The 24968-nt window shown below is 33.8% G+C and overlaps 1 protein-coding gene across 3 annotated transcripts in view; it reads right to left on the bottom strand.

The window, feature by feature from the left end:
• The window catches only part of KCNT2 (potassium sodium-activated channel subfamily T member 2), a 399505-nt gene that overhangs the window by 67434 nt on the left and 307103 nt on the right, over positions 1-24968 (bottom strand). For 2 of the 3 annotated variants that reach the window (XM_053607648.1, XM_053607650.1), the window contains exons 20-22: positions 19493-19564; positions 15902-16036; positions 1919-2030 (exon numbers count right to left, since the gene is read on the bottom strand). In XM_053607648.1, the coding sequence (XP_053463623.1) occupies positions 1919-2030; positions 15902-16036; positions 19493-19564 (319 nt within the window). The remainder of the gene's footprint in view (positions 1-1918; positions 2031-15901; positions 16037-19492; positions 19565-24968) is intronic. The other variant, XM_053607649.1, reaches the window with a different exon arrangement.

Genomic DNA, 24968 nt, shown 5'->3' with positions numbered 1-24968 from the left:
CAAGTATCCCTTATATTCTTTTTTTCCCCCCCAATGCAATAAACACACAACCATGTAGACACACACATTCACAACTACTGAAAATATCTTCCACAGTTATGACCTTGCTACATCAACTAACTGGCTTGCCACCAAACTAAATATTCAGAATGAAATATTTATTAGTGACTATATAAAAAATTTTGTAACATGCTTTTAGTATCATTTATTTGACACTAATTACAGCAGAACCTGTAATACCCAAAGGATTGTGACAAATTGGTCAACATACGCAGGTGGTCAACATAAGGAACTAGGCCTGCTGTCCTTATATGCACATGTGGTGTGTGTCAATCTACAAAAATTAGGTTAACCTGAGGAGGTGGTCAATGTGGAAAGTGGTCAACTATGGAGGCTTTACTCGATGTGCCAAATGCTGGCTAAGTGTTTTGCTGGAGTATGTGATATAATCTTTACAATACCCTATAACAATTTTCCAAATAAGAATTACATGGCTATCGGCATGTAAATTATTTATCTAGGTTCCATTCCTCAAAACTAGAGAAGAATTGGACCAGCCCGACTATAGATCTTCATTAACAGGTGATTCTACTTCGCTCATCATGAAAGAGGCATACTACACCATGCCAGCACTAGTTCCAACTAAATTTCTAATTACTGGGTTTGCTGTAGATGCTGTGCCAATTGAGCCCTGCTTGCCACCTCTCTTTGTTGTTATGCAGCATAATGGAAGTTTTGAAGCATAATGGGCATAAATGACCATCAATTTCCCTTACTCAATTGACGTGACATCTATGTAATCTAGAAAAAATTATTTAACTTGGTCTCAAACTCAGTTCCCACATTTGGAAGCAGGCCAAAACAATTTTCCTATGCATATAAAAGACCGGGTAAGGATCTATTATTAAAATGTACATAATGGGCTTTAAAACTGGAAATAAATAAACCAGAATGTAGAAACAGCCTTACTCAACAGTATCTCTCCCAGCAGTTAGGTCAGCATCTGCTGTGAGACATAATCAAATAAAATCAGCACATAAAAGAAAGCACTAATCAAAAACATGTAAGGCATTACTTTCTCTACCTCTTATCAACAATGAAGACAGCCTAGATTAATATATTTTTGCATGTATGAGATTGAATCATCACTTTCTTTTTACCTTTATATACAATTTTCCCAGCATATGAATATTAAATATTAAATGATAACTAAATACAAAAATCATCTACCCCCACACTCAGCCTGGACACTGAGAGTAGAAATCAAATATTTCTCTGCATAAAACATGACTTTGCAATTCCACTGTCTTCTGAATCAAATGTCTCCTTGAAAATACCCTCATTAAATCAAAATTCCTATTCCTAATAAATTTCAACCTTACTTTTCTTCCCCTCCCACTGTCACACATTGTCAAAGCTTTCTTGAAGAGGCCATCTCCTAGGGAAGCAATACACCTGGCTTTGTCTCAAGATGTGTTAGTGACATTTGGGAAATCACCTTTCAACAAAGCCTGTAGTCTTTCTAAGACCTTAAGGATTTTTGCAAATTACAAAGCAATTTGTAAATACAGATTGCATGAATAGAAAATCACTGGGAATATTATTTACATAATTGGCATTCATTATAAGTTAGTTTATACATTTCTATTGCATTTAATTATTTCAAAATTATATTTTTAATTTATGATTAATAGAGATAAAACAAAATATCTGCATATTTACTAGTGATAGAAGTGGTTCTAATCCATCATCTCACATTTTTAACAAATGTATAAATTAGGATTTTATTCCCCAAATAATTAGAATTCAAAATAGCATTTTTATTTTTACTACCTCGTAAGACATTAGTAAAAATATTTCCATAGTTATTCTTTGAACCCAAATGGTTAAATCCAACTTTTACAATGTCAAGTCTTACCTTTTCCAGTTTTGAAAGAGCAAGAGAGTAACAGTCTTTGGCTCTGAACTGCATGAATCTCATGTTGGCTGGATGAGTAAGCTCTGTGATAATACTGAGACTGGAAAACAACCTACATTTCAAAAAAACATTTGCATTACACTAACAATCCAATATGGTATTTTTTATAACAGCATATTTATGAGTGAGTGATTCCTAGCCTTAGGCATAAAACTATATCCAATTACAACAGCAGGCAATGCCACATAAAATGTTATGTACAATGCATGAAAAATGAAACACTATTTTTCAAAGAATTTTTTAAGCAACATTTTAGCACACTAAGAAACATAAATTTGGCAATTTGGCTTTTATTAGACATTTTCTCTGTATAATTATGAAACAGCATAGAAAAGAAATGCAGTGAGCTGATTTACGAAGTTATAAGGTTACTTTGTGGATAATCCTGAAACAGAAATTTGTAAAATAATATGCTGATTGACAAAAAATTTGACGTGATGAGTTTCCTGTCCATTATGTGATGTTTTATGTCTTCTTGTTTTCATAGTACGCAATTTTTTTTTTTTTTTTTGTAGAGACAGAGTCTCACTGTACCGCCCTTGGTAGAGTGCCGTGGCCTCACACAGCTCACAGCAATCTCCAACTCCTGGGCTTAAGCGATTCTCTTGCCTCAGCCTCCCGAGTAGCTGGGACTACAGGCGCCGGCCACAACGCCCGGCTATTTTTTGGTTGCAGTTTGGCCGGGGCCAGGTTTGAACCCGTCACCCTCAGTATATGGGGCGGGCGCCTTACCGACTAAGCCACAGACGCCGCCCAATAGTACGCAATTTTTAAATGTCAAATCTTGCTACAACAAATTCCTTAGTAGAGGAAATAATTTACATAAAATCTCACTGTAGTGAATTAGGGACAAGGCACTGGTAGTGTTGGTACAAAGTATCCTGAGAACTCTCATGGCTTTTCACCAGCTTTCTTCCCATTTGAGGCCCCTCCAACCCAAATATTTACACAAACAAGCACACATACATACAAACTCATGCAAAATTTCCCCCCTCCCAGAGAAAAGGGGCAAAATAATAGCACAATAAATACTTTGTTATATTTAGTTTTTGTTGTTGATGGTAGGATACTTACCTGATACCTATGTATCACTGGTAGCTTTCCTGGTTCAAATTTTGGATTCTCTGTAGTGGCTACTTCTTGTGATCATTAGCATTGTTTTCTATGATGTGTCTTTAAACTAAGTAATAGCCACTTAAAATTTCCATCATTACGTTGAGCCCATCCCTTGAACTCAGGGACTAAATATGACTAAAAAAATGCATATTATAAATAGCATGTTTGTTGTTCAAAAACATTATCAACTTTGTGGTTTTAACCTATGTTCATTCCAGTGGTGGCGGTGCTGTTCCTTCCAAGAGCTTGAGTTTCTTTCTTTCTTTCTTTTTTTTTTTTTTGCAGTTTTTGGATGAACCAAATGAATCTCATCTTGGCTGGATGAGTAAGCTCTGTGATAATACTGAGACTGGAAAACAACCTATATCCTTTAAACCCATCACCTCTAGCATATGGGGGTGGTGCCCTACTCCTTTGATCCACAGGTGCTGCCTGTTTCTTTTAAGATGGGTTCCCTGTCCCTGCTACAGATGAGTTTTAGCTTTCTTCACCTTTCTCCCTACGTTGATTGGTGATATTCCAGGACTGCTCTGTCCCATCAGGAAGAATGGACATGCCTGCTCAATCAGCAGTCTGCACAGACTATTCCCTAGCCTGTGGCCAAAGCTTCCCTGATCACCTGCGTCTAGTGTCTGCTCCCACTAGGCTTTAGTCCCCATTCTAGTTAAGACATTAAAACATTCTTAAGAACAGTTTTGTTCAGTTATCTCTGAAACTTGTATGCCCACTTGGACACCTAAATGGACTAGTATTTCGGACTTAATCATCAAAGCCTTTGAGAACTATGGTATCATTGGGTATTCTGTGAAATGGTCTAATGAGGAGGAAATATAGCCAGTATTGTACAGCTTAATCCCCATTTTGAGAACAAATATTATTGCTTTTTTAAATTTAATTGCAATAATTGTGATTGAAATAATATCAGCAAAACAGAATATAATTTCTTTTGCTGATTTTTTAATGTTAGAAATATTTCAATTTTGTGTAATTGATCACTGTTTTCTATAGATCTGTGATCTCTTTTTCTTTTTTTATTAAATCATAGCTGTGTACATTAATGCAATCACAGGGCACCATACACTGGTTTTATAGACCATTTGACACATTTTCATCACACTGGTTAACATAGCCTTCCTGGCATTTTCTTAGTTATTGTGTTAAGACATTTATATTCCACGTTTACTAAGTTTCACATGTACCCTTGTAAGATGCACTGCAGGTATAATCCCACCAATCACCCTCCCTCTCCCTCATAGTCTTAGGTTATAACTGGGTTATAGCTTTCATATGAAAGCTATAAATTAGTTTCATAGTAGGGCTGAGTACATTGGATACTTTTTCTTCCATTCTTGAGATATTTTACTAAGAAGAATATATTCCAGCTCCATCCATGTAAACATGAAAGAGGTAAAGTCTCCATCTTTTTTAGGGCTGCATAATATTCCATGGGGTACATATACTACAATTTATTAATCCATTTGTGGATCGATGGGCACTTGGGCTTTTTCCATGACTTAGCAATTATGAATTGGGCTGCAATAAACATTCTGGTACAAATATGTTTGTTATAATGTGATTTTTGGTCTTCTGGGTATATACCTAGTAGAGGAATTATAGGATTGAGTGGCAGATCTATTTTTAGATCTCTAAGTGTTCTCCAAACATCTTTCCAAAAGGAATGTATTAATTTGCGTTTCCACCAGCAGTGTAGAAGTGTTCCCTTTTCTCCAAATCCATGCCAACATCTCTGGTCTTGGGATTTTGTGATATGGGCTAATCTTACTGGAGTTAGATGATATCTCAAAGTAGTTTTGATTTGCATTTCTCTGATGATTAAAGATGATGAGCATTTTTTCATATGTCTGTAGGCCTGTCTTCTTCAGAGAAGTTTCTCTTCAAGTCCCTTGCCCAGCCTGCGATGGGATCACTTGTCCTTTTCTTGCTTATACGTTTGAGTTCTCTGTGGATTCTGGTTATTAAACCTTTGTCGGAGACATAACCTGCAACTATCTTCTCCCATTCTGAGGGCTGTTTGCTTGCTTTACTTACTGTGTTCTTGGCTGTGCAGAAGCTTTTTAGTTTGGTCAGGTCCCAGTAGTGTATTTTTGAAGCTGCTTCAATTGCCTGGTGGGGTCCTCCTCATAAAATACTCACCCAGACCGATTTCTTCAAGGGTTTTCCCTGCACTCTCTTCTAGTATTTTTATAGTTTCATGTCTTAAGTTTAAATCTTTAATCCAGCGAGAGTCTATCTTAGTTAAGGGTGAAAGGTGTGTGATCTCAAACTGGTTAAGGACATTCTAAATCTCAGATGCTGAAAAGAAGGGAAATCTCAAAGTTCAGAGATGAGGTTTGTGAACCACTGAGCACAGTGTCTGACAGCACTTGGTACTGTCCCTTAGTTGTAGTGATATTACTGCTTTCTTAACTCTTTTTTTCCTATTTTCATGTTGCTGTTTCTGTCTGAAGAGCAATTTCTTTCCTGGTGACTTTTCTCCTCAATCTCTATATTTTGAAATCGCAACCAATATTTAATGGTGCTCTCAAATTTAATTAAAATAAAGTTTTTTAGATATGTCAAAGTCAGAATCATTCTCTCCACCGTGACTCCTTAGTGATTAAGTACACTAGATACTGTCCCATAGAGCTCTGCAGTTGGTTTATTCCTGTGTTAGCTGTCCTACTAAATCGTGACATCTAGAAAGGTAACGTTTTCTTTCAGTGACTAGTAATTCACCTTACGTTCCTTTAATTAGTAAGTCTTCATCAAAACAGAGAACTGCTCAATTCTTACTTGTGCATTTGAGATTTGTGGTTTAGTAGATATCTGATGTCTGGATGAAGGAAGTATTGAAATTAAGTAGACTACTTTATAGAGAAAGACTGCATTATCTACATCCCACAGACTTCCTTTTAGCAGGTCTATACTTCTCACTAAAGACACCAGTGACAGTACATTCAGTAAGTTAAAATTATTTTCTTAGAAACTCTCAAAAAGGTAGAAAAGTGGCCTGATGGAAAAAATATCTATTTACTACTGCACCAACAAATTCATCAAGTAGGCCTAAGAAATGCCACCAACTACCAAATCCCACGCCACATGAAAGTTTCAAAAGCACTTTACGAAATATTTTAGGGGCAGCGCCTGTGGTTCAAGGAGTAGGGTGCCGGACCAATATACCGGGGGTGGCAGGTTCAAACTTGGCCCTGGCCAAAACTGCAAAAAAAAAAGAAATATTTTGAAGACTGGGCATGGTGGCTCGTGCCTGTAATCCTAGCACTCTGGGAGGCTGAGGCAGGAGAATGCCTGAGCTCACTGGTTGGAGATCAGCTTGAGCAGTAGCAAGACTCTGTCTCTAAAAATAGCTGGGTGTTGTGGTGGGCACCTGTGGTCTCAGCTACTTGGCAAGCTGAGGCAAGAGAATGGCGTGAGCCCAAGAGTTCGAGGTTGCTGTGAGATGTGATGCCACAGCCCTCTACCAAGGATGATAAAGTGAGACTCTCTCAAAACAAAGAAAAAAACCAAAAGTGTTTTAAAATAACAGTGTCATTAAAGATATTCACCATAATATGGGTTATCATAAACAATATTTATTCAATAATATTGTTCAATATTCAACAATAATCACTGACAACAGAAATTAAAATGAATAAATAATAATGCCAAAATGAATCAATGAACACAAAGCCCTATGGCCTGAATTAGACAATAAATCCCATCCTCATGCTCTAAACTTTAAAAAATGAAAATTAACTGATCACAAGTTTCTCTATGTCTTTTCTTTTTTTTTCTTCTTTTGAAGAATAAAAAATGTCCATAAAATGATGGTATCTAAAATTTATAAAGCAGTCTCCTAGGAGTTATCCGCGTATTAACTCATGCAATCTTTAAATCATCAGGTGGACATCTCCTTATTTTGTGTTTCCATCTGTACTACCCTATGCTCTCCTGGGAGGAGTTGTGGCTCAACCCTGGCCCTATCCTTTTATCATTTTTAAACTTTTACTAGTCTATGCCAGGCCATGAGATATGCTCAGCCCTAGAGGGCAAGTCTTCTGGTTGTCTAGTATGACCTCTAAGGGCAGCTTTTGAAGGTGAATTTAAGAAGCCCCCTGCTGCCATACACTTAAGTCACATCCTCCTGCCTGATATTTTGATCTCTAACTTTGCATCTCAGTAGTTTACAACCTAATGTTACAAATTAAGAGGGTTATGTCATCTATTGAAATGACAGAGAACTACTCTATGAGTTACCTACAATTATTAGTTTACAGATGAGTAAACTGAGGCACAGAAAGATAAAATAACATATTTAAAGTGACATTCTTGTAGGTGGCAGGTCCTGGATCACACCCCAACATTATAATAAAGAGGATAGGAAACCACTGAAAGGTGAACCATTGGAAAGAAAACTCAAATTCTCTCTCTAAAAAAAAAAAAAAAGAATAAATTATTGGGTGGCACCTGTGGCTAAAGGAGTGGGGCACTGGCCCAATATACCAGAGGTGGTGGGTTCAAACCCAGCCCCGGCCAAAAACTGCAACCCCCCCCAAAAAAAAATAGAATAAATTATTTAGAATATCTACATGTTGGAGTTTCATATATTAAAAACCAACTCTATTTAAAAAATACATTTTGTAAACTCTAATGCCCTATCTACAGGTTAAATTGTGATTGTTAAGTCATCACTTCATTATTATAATTTGCATTTACATAGGGCAATATTTAATATCTAATTTAACAAATAATTATTAGGTGTTTACTATTAGGATGTTCTGGTCTCCAGAAGATACACAGACGTGCAAAGTAAAATTTCTGCCTTTTAAATACATTATATCAAATAGATGAAAAGGTAAAAATTCACAAATTATAACGGGTGCTAGGTTGTGGCTAGCTGAATGCTGCTGGATTAAGTAGCAGTACTAGAAAGACAGCTTGTAAAGATCATTTAGGACAGTATAGAGTTACAAGGCAGAGAAAGAATTCATGAGTAAAATGTAACCACAGACTGAAAAAAAAATACAACTTTTGGAATATTTTTATTTTCCTTATATGGCTTTTATCTTTCACATATAGCGTTATTTTCACTTTGAAGAAATTTCTGATTACTTGGATTATTTTGTTTATAATCCTATTCTAACACATTATATTAAAGAGAAAAATACATACATAGATATATTTTGGGGTCTTCTTAGATAGGACAACATCGATATGACGTGCCTGCCATTTCTGTTCTAAAAGAATAGACTATACCATTTGTATTATTTTAAACTGAGAAACTGAATGCATTAGGTAAGCCTGCCACCTAGTGAAAAATCTAGGATCAAGTAATACATATTGAAATACTATGTTATACTGCACTTTATTGAGTAGTACTTGTATCCAATTATAATATTTAACATTTAAAAATTTGGTTGTCTATTAATTTAATTATCCATATTCAAAATGCTAAGATTGTAAATATATTTCTTGTTGTAATATGAATCAAATATATTTTGAATGTAGAATATTTTAGAAATAAAATTATATAAGTTTCTTTTCCCTAGGCATTAGGTCATAGTAGAACAATGTTGTAATTAAAAATAATAGCTTTTCTATTTAAAACTTTTCTACAAATTATGATTCAGCAATGTGATTCAGCAATGTAAGTATATTTGCAGATATGTGTAAAATATGTATGGACAAGTTTTCTGCCTGCATTAATTTATTTGATAACTATTTTTGACATGTTCAGTTATGCTAACCAATATAAAAATGAAAACAAACCATATACTCTACTTTATAGGCTACTGAAAGAACTCTGAAACTAGTTTCATTAGTATTTTATAGAAAAACAAACATAATAACTTCTAAATCCAGAAAATGTTTATAATTCTTTAATTGTACTGAGCAAGTATGTTACACTATAAATTCTTACCTGCCATTGTGACTGGAAGGGATGTGTTTGAATAACAGGAAGCACACATTAATGTATAGGTAAATAGACACACTTTGATACATGAAATATTAGTTTTGGACTACGATTGAGTACCAATACTAAAATAAATGTAAATATGTTTTAATATTTCACAAATAATTTTAAAATATTTTAGGAGGTTGATTTAATAATAAATGAGAGTGTGATAAATATCAAGTATCTCCTATATTTAAAAATTTTCTTCATGTAAATAACAGCCAATCTGGGCGGTGCCTGTGGGTCAGTGAGAAGGGAGCTGGCCCCATATACCAATGGTGGCAGGTTCAAACCCGACCCCGGCCAAACTGCAGCAAAAAAATAGCCGGGCATTGTGGTGGCATCTGTAGTCCCAGCTGCTCGGGAGGCTGAGGCAAGAGAATCGCCTAAGCCCAAGAGCTGGAGGTTGCTGTGAGCTGTGATGTCATAGCACTCTACTGAGGGCGACAAAGTAATCTTTTTCTCTAAGGAAAAAAAAAAAAACACAATAGCCAATCTAAGCATTAAAAATGTTTTTTCACTATATAAAGGAATCAATCTTGTATTTATATATGCTGAGTATCTATTTTAAATTATATACTTATTTTTATGGCTATATTATTTCAAATGGTGTCGTTTTTCATATGCAAGTGCATGTTATATCCTCAGTAAGACCATGACTCCTTTTCCAATCTAAACGCAATATTTCTTTCTTAAAACAAACAAATAAACCCTTGCCCTTTTATGTTATTTTAGTACTGGCAATGCACAACTCTCTTAACTTACTTGCTCTAACTCTTCCTTTTCCCAAATCAAATCTCCTCTTTGCACCCAAATGTATCTTTTAAAACTTCTCTTTTATGAACCTACTCTACAAAACCATGAACAATCTGGCTTCTGAGCTGAGCACCATTTAGGCCTCCTCAAACGAGTCTCCCCCTTAGTCTGCTGCAAGTCTTTGATTTAAGACCTCAGAGTTTTGTATATGCTGTCCCCATCTGTAATGCTCTACCCATCTTGTTGTTTATTTAGCTTTTATTTAACTTTCATATAAAAGATAACCAATTCAGGCATTTCCCGGCCCAGGGGACTAGAACAAATATTCTTGTTATTTGTGTCTATGTAAAATTCTACCTTTTTCAGTAATTGAAAAAATTTAATCTAGTTATATTTTTAAATGACTGGCTTTAATACCTTCTCTGTTAGTCTACTAGTACACTAAGGCCAGGAGCTATTTTTACCGTATTCATCAGGGCAGCCACAGCATGTCGTCCCAACACTTAATAAGTGCTCAATGAATCTGTGAGCCAAACACACATTGACAAATCACAATTATAGGCATGACTGTATAGGCCAGGGGTCCTCAAACTTTTTAAACAGGGGGCTAGATCACCGTCCCTCAGACTGTTGGAGGGCCGGACTATAGTTTAAAAAAAAACTATGAACAAATTCCTATGCACACTGCACATATCTTATTTTGAAGTAAAAAAACAAAACAGGAACAAATACAAATACTCCACCTCATGTGGCCCGCGGGCCATAGTTTGAGGACCCCTGGTATAGGCCACCTTGTCCTGCCAGTCACCTGATGCAGGAATTACTCTATTCCAAACAGGTGACAGATCCTTAACTTGTTTCAATGTCTCCACTGACAATGCTCATTATCTTACAGGTCTGGTCAGCTGAATTTTATAAAACAAAAGATGCGAGAGGCAGGCAGGCTGAATTCCTCACGTACCTTCTAACTCGGGGTAAAATGCCCAGTCAGGGGAATGGCTATTGTGTGTGACTCAGCAGTACAGGTGGGCTAAAACCATCAATTAGTAATTTAGATAAGGGAAGCTAAGGTGTCTCCCTGAAGAGATGAGACTTGCTCTCCCCTGTTGGTAGCAGACGATGGTGAGGGAGGGAGGCAGGCAGGCTGAATTCCTAAAAAGCACCACCACCAAAGTCATCATATTAAAACAAGATAAACCTAAAGAATTTCTGAACTAAATAACTCTTGGACTTCTGCCATACAGATTTATCAACTATTTACTTTTATACGCATTCTATACTAAATATTACTCTGTGTCTTCTCCAGGGAAACTTTTACTTCTCAACTCCTGAAGAAAGTTTTCTCATCTTGATTCTGATATCTAAGCTGTGGGTCTGACTCTGTCATTTTTTCCTAAGTAGGCTAGGACAAACCACTAAATTTTCTCTCACTGTTACATTATCCATAAAATGGGCATAATGATAGAGTCAGTAACATAACATTCCCAAAGTAAGGATTTTATTTATTTATGTTATTATTGTTCTGCATTTTTGGACATGATCTTACTCCATTGCTGGGGCTTGAGTGCATAGCTCACAGCAACCTCAAACTCCTGGGTTCAAGTGATCCTCCTGCCTTAGCCTCTTGAGTAGCTGGGACTATAGATAATGGTGCCCCACTATTTTTATTTTTTGTAGAGACAGGATCTTGCTATTGCCCAGGTCTTGAACTCCTGGCCTCAAGTGATCTGCCCTTCTCAGATCCCCAAAGTGGGAGGATTCTATCATTTTGACAGGTGAATTTGACAAAGCCATTTTTAAGTGGTTCTTTTAAATTCAAAGTACATTGTGATATTGTGTTTAAATTGGTTTAGAAGTATTTCTTATAAAAATATGAAAGCATACACAATTTTCCAGTTGTAATTGGTGTCCTGTGAAGTAAAATTTTACCAAGAGAAATTTAAATTTGAAAATGAGCACCTACTTTCCTTCCAATTTGGAAATCAGACGTTCACTTTTTAGCAGATCTTTCTACTGGGAAGACTTACTTGAATGAGATGTGTAAATGAAAGCCTTTAGGTCCATGGAAAAGAAAATACAAGAGGTTCTAATTTAAGGAGGGCCTTGTCTACTTGGTGTCTTTGATATGTAGAAATGGTCTCTGGGAAGACAGTGAATCAACTGTTTTAGGATTCTAGAAGCCTCTCCAAGTAAAGGAGTGGAGATACTCCATTTTTCTAAGTAATCTGGAATTTATGGCTTAAAGGTTGTCCCAGTGAAGTTGATGCTATGAAGGGCTATTTCAGAGCCCATAAAGGAAATCTTATCATGAGAGAAGTAAAAACTCAGGGCAAGGTATCAATGAAAGACCTGTATAGATTCTTCTGGTGAGGGAATGACTCTGATGATTGCTTTAATTTACATTAAAAATGCTTCAGAATAAACAATGTGATAGGTCATATATTGATTGAAGTTAAATTCCAGGTTCAAATAGTGTTCTTTGCTGGCACTCTAAGTGGCTCACTTGGTTTTTAATCAGAAAGTTCATGTCACATCAATTCTATTATCTATTCCATGATAGTGGTTCTATCAATATCATAGGACATGGATTAACCCACTGAAAATTGAGGAAATTAGTGGTGTTTCCCAAAATATAAGGATTATCTGAGATAGTTTAGAGATACTCCTCACTTTTGCATAATAAATATGTAAGAATTTAGCTTCCTCAGGGATGGAGCTCAAAGCTTTATTCCTGAATCGTCTGGTATCTAGCCATTTCTAGTTTCCTGAAGCTTACTGGTAAGGATAACTGCACCCTACCTCTGGAGTGTTATCATCTGCCTCTAGGGAATTTAATACATGGTGATGAGTAGAGAACCTAAAAGGAAAGGAAATTGGGAGTAGGAGGAAGAGAGAATTGGGACAGGGTTGATATCACTCTATTAGCCTATAGTACACAACCAATAATTATGGATTCCGAGTTTCAACACAACAGTGATTCTGATGATTAATCATGGAATTGAATTTAGGTGAGTAAAGAAAAAATGCCCTCAGGTGATTATGATGGGTGGATAAAAGATTCCAATATGATAAAAGGACTGTGAAGAGTTGGAAATTATTAGAGGCCTGGCAGGGTGGCTCATGCCTGAAATCCTAGCACTCTGGGAGGCCAAGCGGGGTGGACTGCTTGAGCTCATGGGTTGGAGATCAGCCTGAGCAAGAGTGAGACTCTGTCTCTAAAAATAGCCAAGTGTTGTGGTGGGTACCTATAATCCCAACTACTTGGGAGGCTGAGGCAAGAGAATTGCTTGAGCTCAAGAGTTTGAAGTTGCTGTGAGCTATGATGCCACTACACTCCACCAAGAGAGACAAAGTGAGATTCTGTATAAAAAAAAATATATATGTTGGAGGTATTAGAAAAAATTAGATAGAAATAATAAGTAGCCCCACTTTGAGGGTCAAATACCAGAAACTTAGAATTTGGAGTGGAAAACTATTCATATTTCAAGTACAAGAATATGACCACGAGAAAGCCTGGTAAGGTAAGATATTGAAAAGATCATCTAGGCAGGACTGTTGAAATAATCAAGAATAAAGGCAGAATCAGGTTAGGCAAGAGTTACAGTGAATCAGGAATTAAAATCTTTAAGGAATGCAGAAGACTATTCCAGAGAATGGTAGTTACCTACACATATAAAATAAAACTCCCAAGTCTGCTTAATTTAGGTCATTTGTATGTCTAAGTGGTATTCTTACATCATCAGGACCTATAGATGCCTAACTTACTTTTTCTAAAATGTAAAACTAGCTTAGTTTAGTGCATGTAGATTAGTAGCTTATAATTTACTCCATTAAAAAAGTTTCATAGAGTATTTTTCATGGTAATATCTTTATAAGGCACAGGAAAGATAAGATCAGAAGCAACTACTTTGCGAGTATCTAATAGTTCTTTTGAAAAATTCTGCTTGAGGGCGATGTCTGTGGCTCAAGGAGTAGGGCACCGGCCCCATATACTGGGGATGGCGGGTTCAAGCCCAGCCCCAGCCAAAACTGCAAAAAAAAAAAAAAAAAAAAAAAAGAATGAAAAATTCTGCTTGAAATTTCAGTCTATATACTCATGTACGCCTAAAAAATTACATACATTTTAAAATATCCTACCACTTCAGAAAGGATCGTCAATCCTAAGAGCTAAAGCACCCAAAGTTATTAATTCATTTATTCATCCATTCAGTCATTCAACACATGGTGATCACGTCCTCAGCCAGGAGCTCAGAGACGGGTGGCCTTTTGCAGTCATCTGACATGTGCCTGTCTGACCCTGATTACTTTCAGTCACTTTGTTTCTTTTAAATTACTAATAAGAACCTTTGCACTTCTCAGTAAGTTGGAGATTTATTAATATTTTATAACCAAAATAATTCATTTGGAGAATGTATAATAAAAGTCAAATCAATAGGAACTTCATCATTATAGAAATAAAATCCCAGCAAATTGAAAATTAAAATAGCATGTTTAATTTAAAAGACCGAGGATCCTCTCCTCTTAAAACTATAATTATCTTTCGCTAAGCATGGAATCAGTAAGTATGATTTTAATCTATTCACTGGGCATAAATTTCACCCCTGAATTAATTTCCTACCCTATGGTTTCCTTTTTTATTCACTAGAGAAAAAAATTGCATATTTATCTGAAAAACTTTCAACATGTTCCATACTACCTTTAAATGTACTATTTACTATAGCTCACTAGTTAACTAGTTGGGTATATTCTAAGTGAACTAACACATTATATGTATTTTAGAATACATATTCTTCCTTCAGGAACAAGAGGTTCCGATCCAAATTCAGGGTAGATTTTCCAGGTGCCTTAACAGATTCTTTATGTACCTGATCTCTATAATCTTCAGGGAGTTTTTTTCCACAGCATTTTACAGATTAGGAAAACTGAATTTTAACAAGGTTATAAAGGTCACGAAGTTAGTAAGTGTCTGCTGGAGTCTTTAGCGTAGATTCTGTATTAAATTAAGTCTGCTGCTATATAATTCAAGGTCCGTGTCTTTTCCACTCTGCTACATTAAAATGATAATGTTGCTACTAATAATTCTAATAGCTAATATTTATTAAATAATCAAAAATTAACAGGTGCTTGCTAAGGCGTTATATATTTTAAATCCTTGATAGTGTTGTGATTAAGACATTGGGGTTGACAGAAGGAAAATAATTTCCCTAAGATCATACCAATAGTAGGCAATTTTCAGGGATTCAATCTAGGTTCTTTCTTCTGAACTGTGAATTCAACTATGAACTGAGATAGTTAACCTTGATAGTATGCTTTGCTACAATATGAAGGTATGAAGGTAGAGTGGAGAGATATAGATGATGATAATGTTAAAAGTGTTTCATTTACTTTCATAATTCTGTAGCTTGAATATTCTCTTTAGGCTTCTGAAAACCCATAAAAGTAAAAGAATGACATGCCCGATATTAAATTTTGAGATGATTTTAGGGGGAATCATTCCAAGTGATGTAGATGTCTTGGTTTATGGATGATATTTTACTTTACTTATAATATGAACCTCTCTACTCTTACCCAAAGAAGACCAGAGAGGGGATTCCTATCTAGGTGAGTTTAATTATTAAAAATGAAAGGAAGGAAAACAGTGAGGATAAGGTTACAACTTTTCCCCAAATGTGGATACATTACCTAACTACAGATCTGCAATCTTCCAATTCCACCTATCCCTTATATAAATGCATGTCTTTAATCACTGCCAGGCATAAAATCAGTTAGAACATGAATAGCCAGACACAAATCATGATGGCCACTACACACAACTTTTATTTAGAATTTGTTATGATTATATGATCTGAGAAAGAGATATATCATTCTATTTGTTTTAAGAGAAGAATTACTGATCTGCATTAAACATTTAAATTTAGGCGGTGCCAGTCACATATGAAAGGCGAAGGGTTTGTGTCATCAGAGGAATAAATGAAAAAGCATAAGGTCAATGTAAGCATCTCATGTTCATTCCTCACACACAGAGTCAGTCAGTGTCAAATAATTCACACATGCTTATCACAAAGACAATGGCGGGGTTGTGTCATTCACACACGTACCTGAAGAGTGTCTGAACATTCACAATGGTTTTGGCATCTGCCATGTAGTCCTCCTCAGCACTCATGGTGCTCTCCTTGTCCACAACCACCATGTTGGCAGCAAAGGTCACCCCACACTTGAGTAAGTCATCTAGGCTTTGATAAAAATCAAAGGAGAAAAATGGACTTTTTAAATAAATTATAATCTTATAATCAGTGCCAAAATTCACTTATCCCCTATGCTTATGTAAGTTGCCCTTACAGGTAGCATTTACAGAGTATTTACAGGTAGGTGTTAAAGGGAATTATGGTACAATATTATCTACTAATATGACAATTTTTATTTTGAATTCTTTACATTTCATTAGATCTTAGCAGTTCCGAAACATATGTGTTAAGAATATTTATTTAATAATATTTATGAATTATATAAAAGAAACATTGAAACCACCCATTTTTCAATAAAAGAGAAATAGACGATATTAGAACTTTGTTTTTATAGTTAACATACTATTTCAAAGGCATATTTGCATTTTTTTATTTCTAAGATGCTTCTGGTAAGACAAGTAAATAACTGCTACATTGATCAAGCTTAATAAAGAAATATGAAATGATGAAATGTTTACTTTTAGATGTCTATTATTTCTTTATGTAAAAGCTGTGTAGAACTATTACAACTAATCTATAGCTCTACACAGCCAAAAGCATAGGAAGTAGATAAATATCTGTTGTATGTAAGCCTGTTGTTTAGTCATCCTAAATTTTTTAGCAGTTGAATAGCCTAATTTCCTTGGCTGCACGAAGTAATTGCTAAATCAGAATGCGAACACTTATGAGCTATAAAGGAGTCAATCTTCTTCCCTGTTAGTGATAAAAACCTTACCTAGCATTCTGTCAATGAATTAAAAGAAAGTTTACCTGAAATAGGGATTTATTATTCTCATTGTCTGTGCTTCATACAAACTAGAAAAAATTAACCGAGTTGGATAAGGAAAACTAAACTTGAATGGATACAAGAATGCTCTAGGTGGATTGTTGATTGAAGAAACATAAGAACAGATAGGTTAATTTCCACATCTTCTGATTCAAAATAAAAAGTTTAAATGTGAAAAATGTCAGTATCTTTTAGTTTGTTAAATTGAAGAGACAAGTCCCTGAGGATCTTTTCCATGTGCATGATTGGCTGAGTTAGCCATGTTATGTTAGGGGGAATTATTTTCCTTTAAGAGGAAATGGGAGGCAAAATTTCTTACTCTGTTATTAGTCAAGAGAGTATTACCAAAGCCTTGAGTCCAAGATCCCCAGGAGTAGTCCAGAAAAAATATTTCGCTTGAATCAGGAGCAATGTTCTGTGGCAGAGATTTTATGGCTAAAACTGTGGAAACAGAATGTTATTCCAAATAAATTTCCTATGATAAGAGGGGCCAGGACCATAACATCCAATCAATATGGTAAGCTTCAAGTTTGATTAACTAAGGATACTTGGGTCTTTCTTTTATCTAGGAAATTTATCACAATTGTTCCTAATTTACTAAAATATACTTCAAAAAAGGAAATAATTAGATGGAAAATGAATGTTATGTGGTCCCTTATGGACCATCAAAATGATGCCTAAGACATATGTCTTCAAACCACCTTATTATAATTTTATACTTTCCTCATATTTTAGCTCTCACACTCTTTTTTCTCCATTAAAAATATCTTTATTAAAATTATCTCTCTAGGAAAAGGAAAATATAAGGAGGTAGAGGGCAAGGTTGACTGGATAGAGATATACGGATAGGTATTAAGATAGGAAAGATGAATATTTCATCAACAGTAAAATTTAATGAGGTTGAAGTTAATACTTGACAAAAAATTAACTTTGAGAGTATCTATAACTGTTAAAGGCTAAACACTATCTACACCCATATGTATCATTTAATTCTATCTTGAAAATATTTCCTGTCATAGGTTATACGTAAGTTTCACTAATGATTTCAGTAATTATCATAAATATGAGTTTTCATCCATAGAAAATACATAAAATTGGGATATTTCTAAAATATGTAGAAGGGTTTTTGCTCTCCATGTTGAAATGTTAAATTATTATTTTTCTATTTATTAATGTTTAATTTAATCCCTTTTCCTTTTTTTTAAGTAGGCTACCAACTTATACAACTGTTTATCATAATTTCTCCCCACTGATTCTATGTATTTGTAAGGCCATTGCCTTGTTTTTTCTTCAGCATGCCTGCTTTACACAGTTTGGCCACCAGATGGAGGCACAAGAAAGTCAATCTGGCTGGGAAAAAAAGGTAAAAAAATTTAATTGGAGATGCCTCCCTTTCCATCTGGCTTCCCTAAGACTTTTTTCCAAGGACCAGAATGTGAAATGCAGGAGTGTGAGGAAGTGTCCGTAAATGTGTTGAAATCATTCAAAGATGCTGAGTTTTTTTAAGGAAAATTTCAAACATAAGCAAAAAGAGCAGAATTATATCGTGAACCTCCATGTATCAATCACTCAACTTCAGTGATTAACACTATGCAGCCAGTCCTGTTTGATATGTGCCCAGGAATTTGATGCCCTCAGTTTTTTTCTCACTATAACTTTTATAAAGGAAGAATTCACTTCATTGTTTACATCAGAAAGGCAGATGAGAGGATTTTCTTTATCTTTTAAACATATTATATTACATGTTTTATGAATTTTCCAATTACCATTACTAATTATAAAATATATTTCGGATTTAACAGTAAGTTTAGTATATATGATTCCAAATTTAATTGGTTATTATTATGATAACTCATAATGTAAATTATATTAATGTAGAATGGAGGCTAAATATACTTTAGTCTGCTTTATCCTTAACATATCCATAGCTAATAAACACTTTCAAAGTTATAAAACTTAGTTTTTAAATATCTATGGGATGAAATGTAAGCATCAAACATTCTCATTGGTAAATTTTAGCATTTTATTTAAATGACTCTGGCTGACTTTTTTTAAACATGGAAAAGTAACATTTTATAATATTTTAAGCATGTTAAAACTTCTGATCTATATTTTAGTATTTTCTATAATGTTACCGTGATGCATATATAAGAAGTTATATATAATTACCATTGTGTTACACAAATATGACTCTTAAATGAACACATATTTTAGAGATCATAACTCTGTAATGTGACTAGAATAAAAACTCTTAATAAGTTTATTAACTCATAAATCTAAGTTAAATGAGCTTTTCTAACTTACTTTGAAGATTTCCAGAAGGTATGGTAATGACATTAACGCACCAGGACATTGAATCTTTAGGTTTTCTCTACCACTATGTCAATAGTAATAATGTTATTTTTATCAATGACACGAAACTAAAATAGCATTAGAAACTGAGCAAAACTGACAAAATCGACATGCAGCAAGGTTCGTTTAAATTCAACAATAGATTACTGCTCAGGAAGTTTACCACATGTGATGTGTAACATGAGAACATAAGCTGTACATGCAAAATCTATCATACTTGCAATATGGACATGGCAAATTACACTCATCATGCAGTAACAAGGCACAGCACAGGACAAACCACAGGACACTACACTAGTTAGTGTGCCAAAGATTTTGTCACCTACTTGTCAATAGAGCCCACCATGTAGTAAACCATTGGAAACCAACAGATTGCATCCAGAAAATGCATATCTGGCCTAAGTAGTAGATGGGTTACAAAATGAAACACAATGTCACAACAGTGGCAGCACTTCTAGGGAAAGGAAGTAAGTTGACTTAGTTTGCATTTCCAAAATTAAACACTGCTGACAACATTAATTATAAGTGCCTTTTTTCTTAACAATATTTATATAATATCATTTGCACTTGTTATAAATCGTACAATGTCCTCAGAATTATAAAAGCAAGCTGTATTTCATCTTTCTAAATCAGAAACATTATGGCATCATAATTCTACCAAAATACTGAATTGGTATTCTTAATTTTGACAATGAATTTAAAAGTCATCCATGTGGAAGATGCCTTGTAAAGTGAAGAACTAATAATTTTTTTCTAAGGTGATTGAAAATGGTATTGGGCACTAATGCCAATTAAGAGCAATTTTCTTTAAAGGATATATATAATCATAACATGCCCCATAATATATCAACATAAACAAAAAGATATAGTACATATGCCCATGCAAAATATATGTGATATAAAATTACAATGAAAGTAATTCACCTTTTAGTTTATTGATTCACTCAATATATATTGTTGAGCAAACATTTATTATTACTTAAATATTCATTTATATGCATATTCAACAAAAGAACTATGAACTTGAAAGCTTTCTTAGAAATCACTTAATCTATTGTATTATTATCAAGTTATTAATTCATACATGCATCTATTCACTCAGTATATGTGTATCCAAAATTTTTTCTTTAATAGACATTTTAATATACTCAGGCATATGCAAATAAAAAATATCCTGGTAATATAAGAAATACAGAGTTTTTAAAATTCATATACAAAATCACACAATTACATTATACATTTTAATCTGAATAAACAAACAGTATGCTGCCCTCAGAAGGCAGATCTGAGGAACATTTCACAGAGTGGACATTTAATTTGGAAGCTGAATGAGTAGGAGTTTGCCTAATACAAGACAAGGAGACAGAATTCCAGGCTACAGGAATTGTAGCACCCATGATTTCACAGATTTTTATCCCCAGCTAGATCATCTCTCTTCTTCCCTGACTTATTTCCTTCCTGTTAACCATCCTCTTATTTCATTACACACTGAAGAAGGTGAATGTTCAATACAGCAAAGCATTATCAAAAAAAAAAAATCTCCTAAAGAATACCATTATTATAATTTTGACTAAATTCCTCCTATATCATTACATTTCTTTCTAGTCATTTAAATATCCCGATATTATATCTTATAAAATGTGCCACAATTCATTTTTAATATATTCAATTAATTATTTCACGTTAATACAGTTATTAACTTATGTGCATAAGTTATTTTCCATTTTTGCTGTTAATTATTAAAGTTATTAGTTATTTTCAATATCTTTCTATTATATTTAATACTGGTATGCACATCTTTGGAAGACTGTTTTGAAGCATTGTTTTTTATCATTACCAAAAATCACTCAGAGAAGGAATAATACTACACAGTAAATAGCAGCCTATAGTTCTTAAGCTCCTGAAACATATTTTCAACAAATATTATAAACATAAGCACTCACGGTATCAGTCTCTAACAGTGCCTCATAATAGAAATTTCTAGTTTTCTTTCTTGGCACTGTCCTGCTTCTTAAAATTGATAGGCCCATTCTAACTGCTGATTCAGAAGCCTCCCTGACTCTGTCACCCTGACTCTTGATTGCAAAAGCTCATACGGAGATGCAAGTGGAGGAGCACTGAGATTTTGTGGTGATTTGAAAAATATTTTTGCTTGTGTCTTTTTGGTTATTATTTTTATTTTATTCTCTTTCTTTATGATGTTTTATATAATTCCAGTCAGATAAAATATATTAAGTGCAGATAATTTATGGGGCAGAGTTAGGTCCATAGTTCATTATTAATTAAAAATGTATACCTGGAATATATTCCAGATATGAATCTGTTTATTCTGGCTCGTCCCACTCTTTAGGTTCAGATCATTTCAATTTCTTTATGTTATCTTCTCCAACAGTCTGCAATAGCCTTTAATAGTATCAAATCAATCAATTCAATAAGATATTGAAAATCTTCTAGGTAATAGTAAGTCCTGAGTTCTTTAGGGTCAAAGCATGTCTTCATGCTAACGCTTCTGCTGGGTCAAAAAGGAGAGAAGGCCTCTGTATTCTGTTGCTATGTCTAGTAGATAGTATAAAAGCTAACTGGCCATCAAAATATTTTCCTTGCCTTAGGAAACTCACGAATTTTTAGTTATATGCAATTCTACCCCAAATATGTACTTACAACAGGTAAGCAATTTTCCAAATATTTAGAAATTGCTTTTGCATCTGTATTGTGGTAGGATGGGTTCATCTTTACATGATTTCAGTTATTTTACAAGTCCCCTGAACCCTGGTAGATACTTAAATGTGATGGCATATATATAAGACAAGAGCTCTATTATGCGTATTCTTTGCCAAATTTAATTTTGTATGACAAATAGATTCATCCACTACTCTTATTGAAAAGATGGTATTAAAAGGAAACTTGAAATGTAAAGACTAAATCAATTGTGTACTTCACAGGGTATTGAGCCAGCTAATTTAACACTGACAACAGTGTTCATGGCACCAACCTGCTTAGTAAATGAGTAACACAAATGATAATATAAACTCTCAATATAGGAATCTTTTTAGTCACTGGCAGGCAGTTCATTGGCAAACATAACCTTTACATTCAGAAGCATTATAGTGAAAAATATTAAAAAACATAAAACTAGATATACTTTCCTATATTACATCCTAAAAATACAAAAAATTGAATTAAAAAATAAACCCATAAATGCAATAGAATGAAATGTATGAATTTTTTTATTTGATTGCCAAATACAGAAGGTCTACCTATGTCAGAAATTACAGTAAGCAAAAGTGGTGAAAATAACAAACATTTTAACATATAAGAAATAAATGTCAAAAAATGTTACTTATATAAAATTTATAAGATCAGGGTTGCTTAAATATGAAGAAGTATTTCAAATCAATGGGAGAATAACATCATAGGAAAATTGATCAAGGGTGGAATAAATATGCACATACCAACACAAAACAAAATGACACAGGCTGAAACTAGTAATGAAATAAAAAATTAACGAACACAAAAGTAACAGACATTAGTAAACAGAAGAAGAAAGAGCACATTCCTTAAAGAGTCCCATGTAATTTTATTTAAAAAGATGACTACTTTTGAGCTGAAATCTTGTATCCTTGTAGAAATCCTCATAATAAAAAAATTTCCATTCCATGCAGATATTAAATAATGAATGATTTCTCAGAAACTAAAAGATTTGTAAATTTGTACGGATTTTTAAAATTTCTTTCCCATTTAGCTAATAGCCATAATTTTTATTTCAAGTTCAAGAAATGAATGTAGTATGCCTGTATGAGCACTTTATTTTGTTAACATTTCAAAATTTCACTTTTGAGAAGTTTATTTCTTATAAAAAATATAATTAGTTCAATTTTAACTACTAAAAATACATAGTCAATTTATTATTTTTGACTGGATTTTCACATCAATCCACCCATTGATTTGAATAGTGACATTGATATTTTCATGATTAGCAGAAGACAAACTGACATTTCTTATCTGCCTTTTACGAGTCACCCTTTGCACTAGTGCTTTATATACATTATATTAGATAGTATCGCAATAAATGTCTTAACCATTTTACAAATCAGAAGAATGAGGCTTAAAGAGACTTAATAACATGTAGAAAGCTTATCAAGAGGGTAAGCTTAGATCTCATCTCAGATTTATATGATTCCAAGGTTTGAATTTTTTTTAATAAGAACACTGATCTGTGAGGCATTTTATCATTACCTTTGAAATAAACTGAAGTTTACTTGGCACCATATGTGAAAAGACGATTGCTTTTTAAGTGGTGTGTAAACAAGACTTTTGGAAAAAAAATTAGGAGCATAAGCACGGATCTGCCACTTCGTTTTTGTGCAGCTATGGGTAATATATCCCAGATTTTTACTTGCTTTTCTATCTCTTATATGAAATAGTGTTATAAAATGACTAGATGAAGTTTGAGGCTGGAGTGGTAGTCAAAATATTTAAGATCAGTATGGCAAAACAGAACAAATAGAACGAAAAGCCATCAGAACTGACGCCAGCTCTAATGAACCAGTACCAAGTGGAAGATGTTTTTCAATATGACTTTTAATTACCATATGAGACCTAGAAGGCTTTCTATTTGGAAACATTGTGAACATTTATTCTGGCATATTATGTGCGAAAATTATAAATTTAAATTACCTTTTAAAATTCCATACTTATGACAACTGTTATTATTTATTTCTGTTATATTGAATTAATTGGTCTTTCAACTAATTTTTTTAAATAGCCATGTATTGAATATTATTTTTGGCAATACTCATGTGAATTTAAAATAAAGTCAAATTCCCCCACAACTAATTAAGAATTGTAGAAGTGTATACAATTATCATTCTACAAATTCTCATAACATGGAAATATTTTAAAGAAGTAAATATACTTCTTTGTAATATTACAGTATAGATTGCAAAATACTTGCTATTTCAGAGTAACAAGGACCTTATTGTTTAAAAAAAGATCAAAGAAAAAAACTGCATAAAACTTCCTGGAACATTATTTACTGATGTTTAGTTTTTGTTTCCTCATTCTTAACCAAAGGAACAGAACATAACTAATAAAAAGGTTAGACACCACTTTTGAGAAGTACAGAGGAAGTTAACAGATATTACAACATGCATTTTCAATCTAATACTTTGAAATAAATTCAAACCCTACAAAAATTAACTAACAACAATATCCTGTGAATAGTTGGATTCCAACATGTAAGCTATTAGGCAGGCAAAGGGAATTTTTAACGCAAAAGCAATCTAAAGTTAAAATATATTTCTTTTTTTTAAAAGGATTGAACCAGTATTTTCTTTTATATATCAAAAGCCTATAAATTAGGAAGATCATATAGTTGAAAGACAATAAACGAGGAATTAAACAGAAAGTTCTAATCTAAGAAATTAACCTTGGAAAAGTTATCTTCCTTGGGTCTTTTACATCATCCATAAAATAATAAACAGTGGTGTACACAAGTTGCACAGCTTTCAGTTCATTTAAATGTTTATATTGTAGCTTGTAAGCGTTGAGATTTTAAACTGCTTGGTAAATCTCTCTGATGCAAACTTTCATGATGTAATACAATTATGTTTGTGATGGAAATAAAATGTAAATCAAGAAAATGGTGTGATAAATAACACATAGTAAAAGCTCAAAGGCTACTGTAATTATGAACAGAGGGTGGAGGTAAAGAATTTTTTTTATTAAATGACCTTCATGATCTCATTCAGATAAAATATTTTATAATAAAAGACACATTTATATTTATGCAGATATACTGAC

Source organism: Nycticebus coucang, chromosome 10 (assembly GCF_027406575.1).
Source record: "Nycticebus coucang isolate mNycCou1 chromosome 10, mNycCou1.pri, whole genome shotgun sequence".
NCBI lineage: Eukaryota > Metazoa > Chordata > Mammalia > Primates > Lorisidae > Nycticebus > Nycticebus coucang.
The sequence above is the reverse complement of the archived record's forward strand: the minus strand, read 5'-3'. Positions and strand labels throughout refer to the sequence as shown.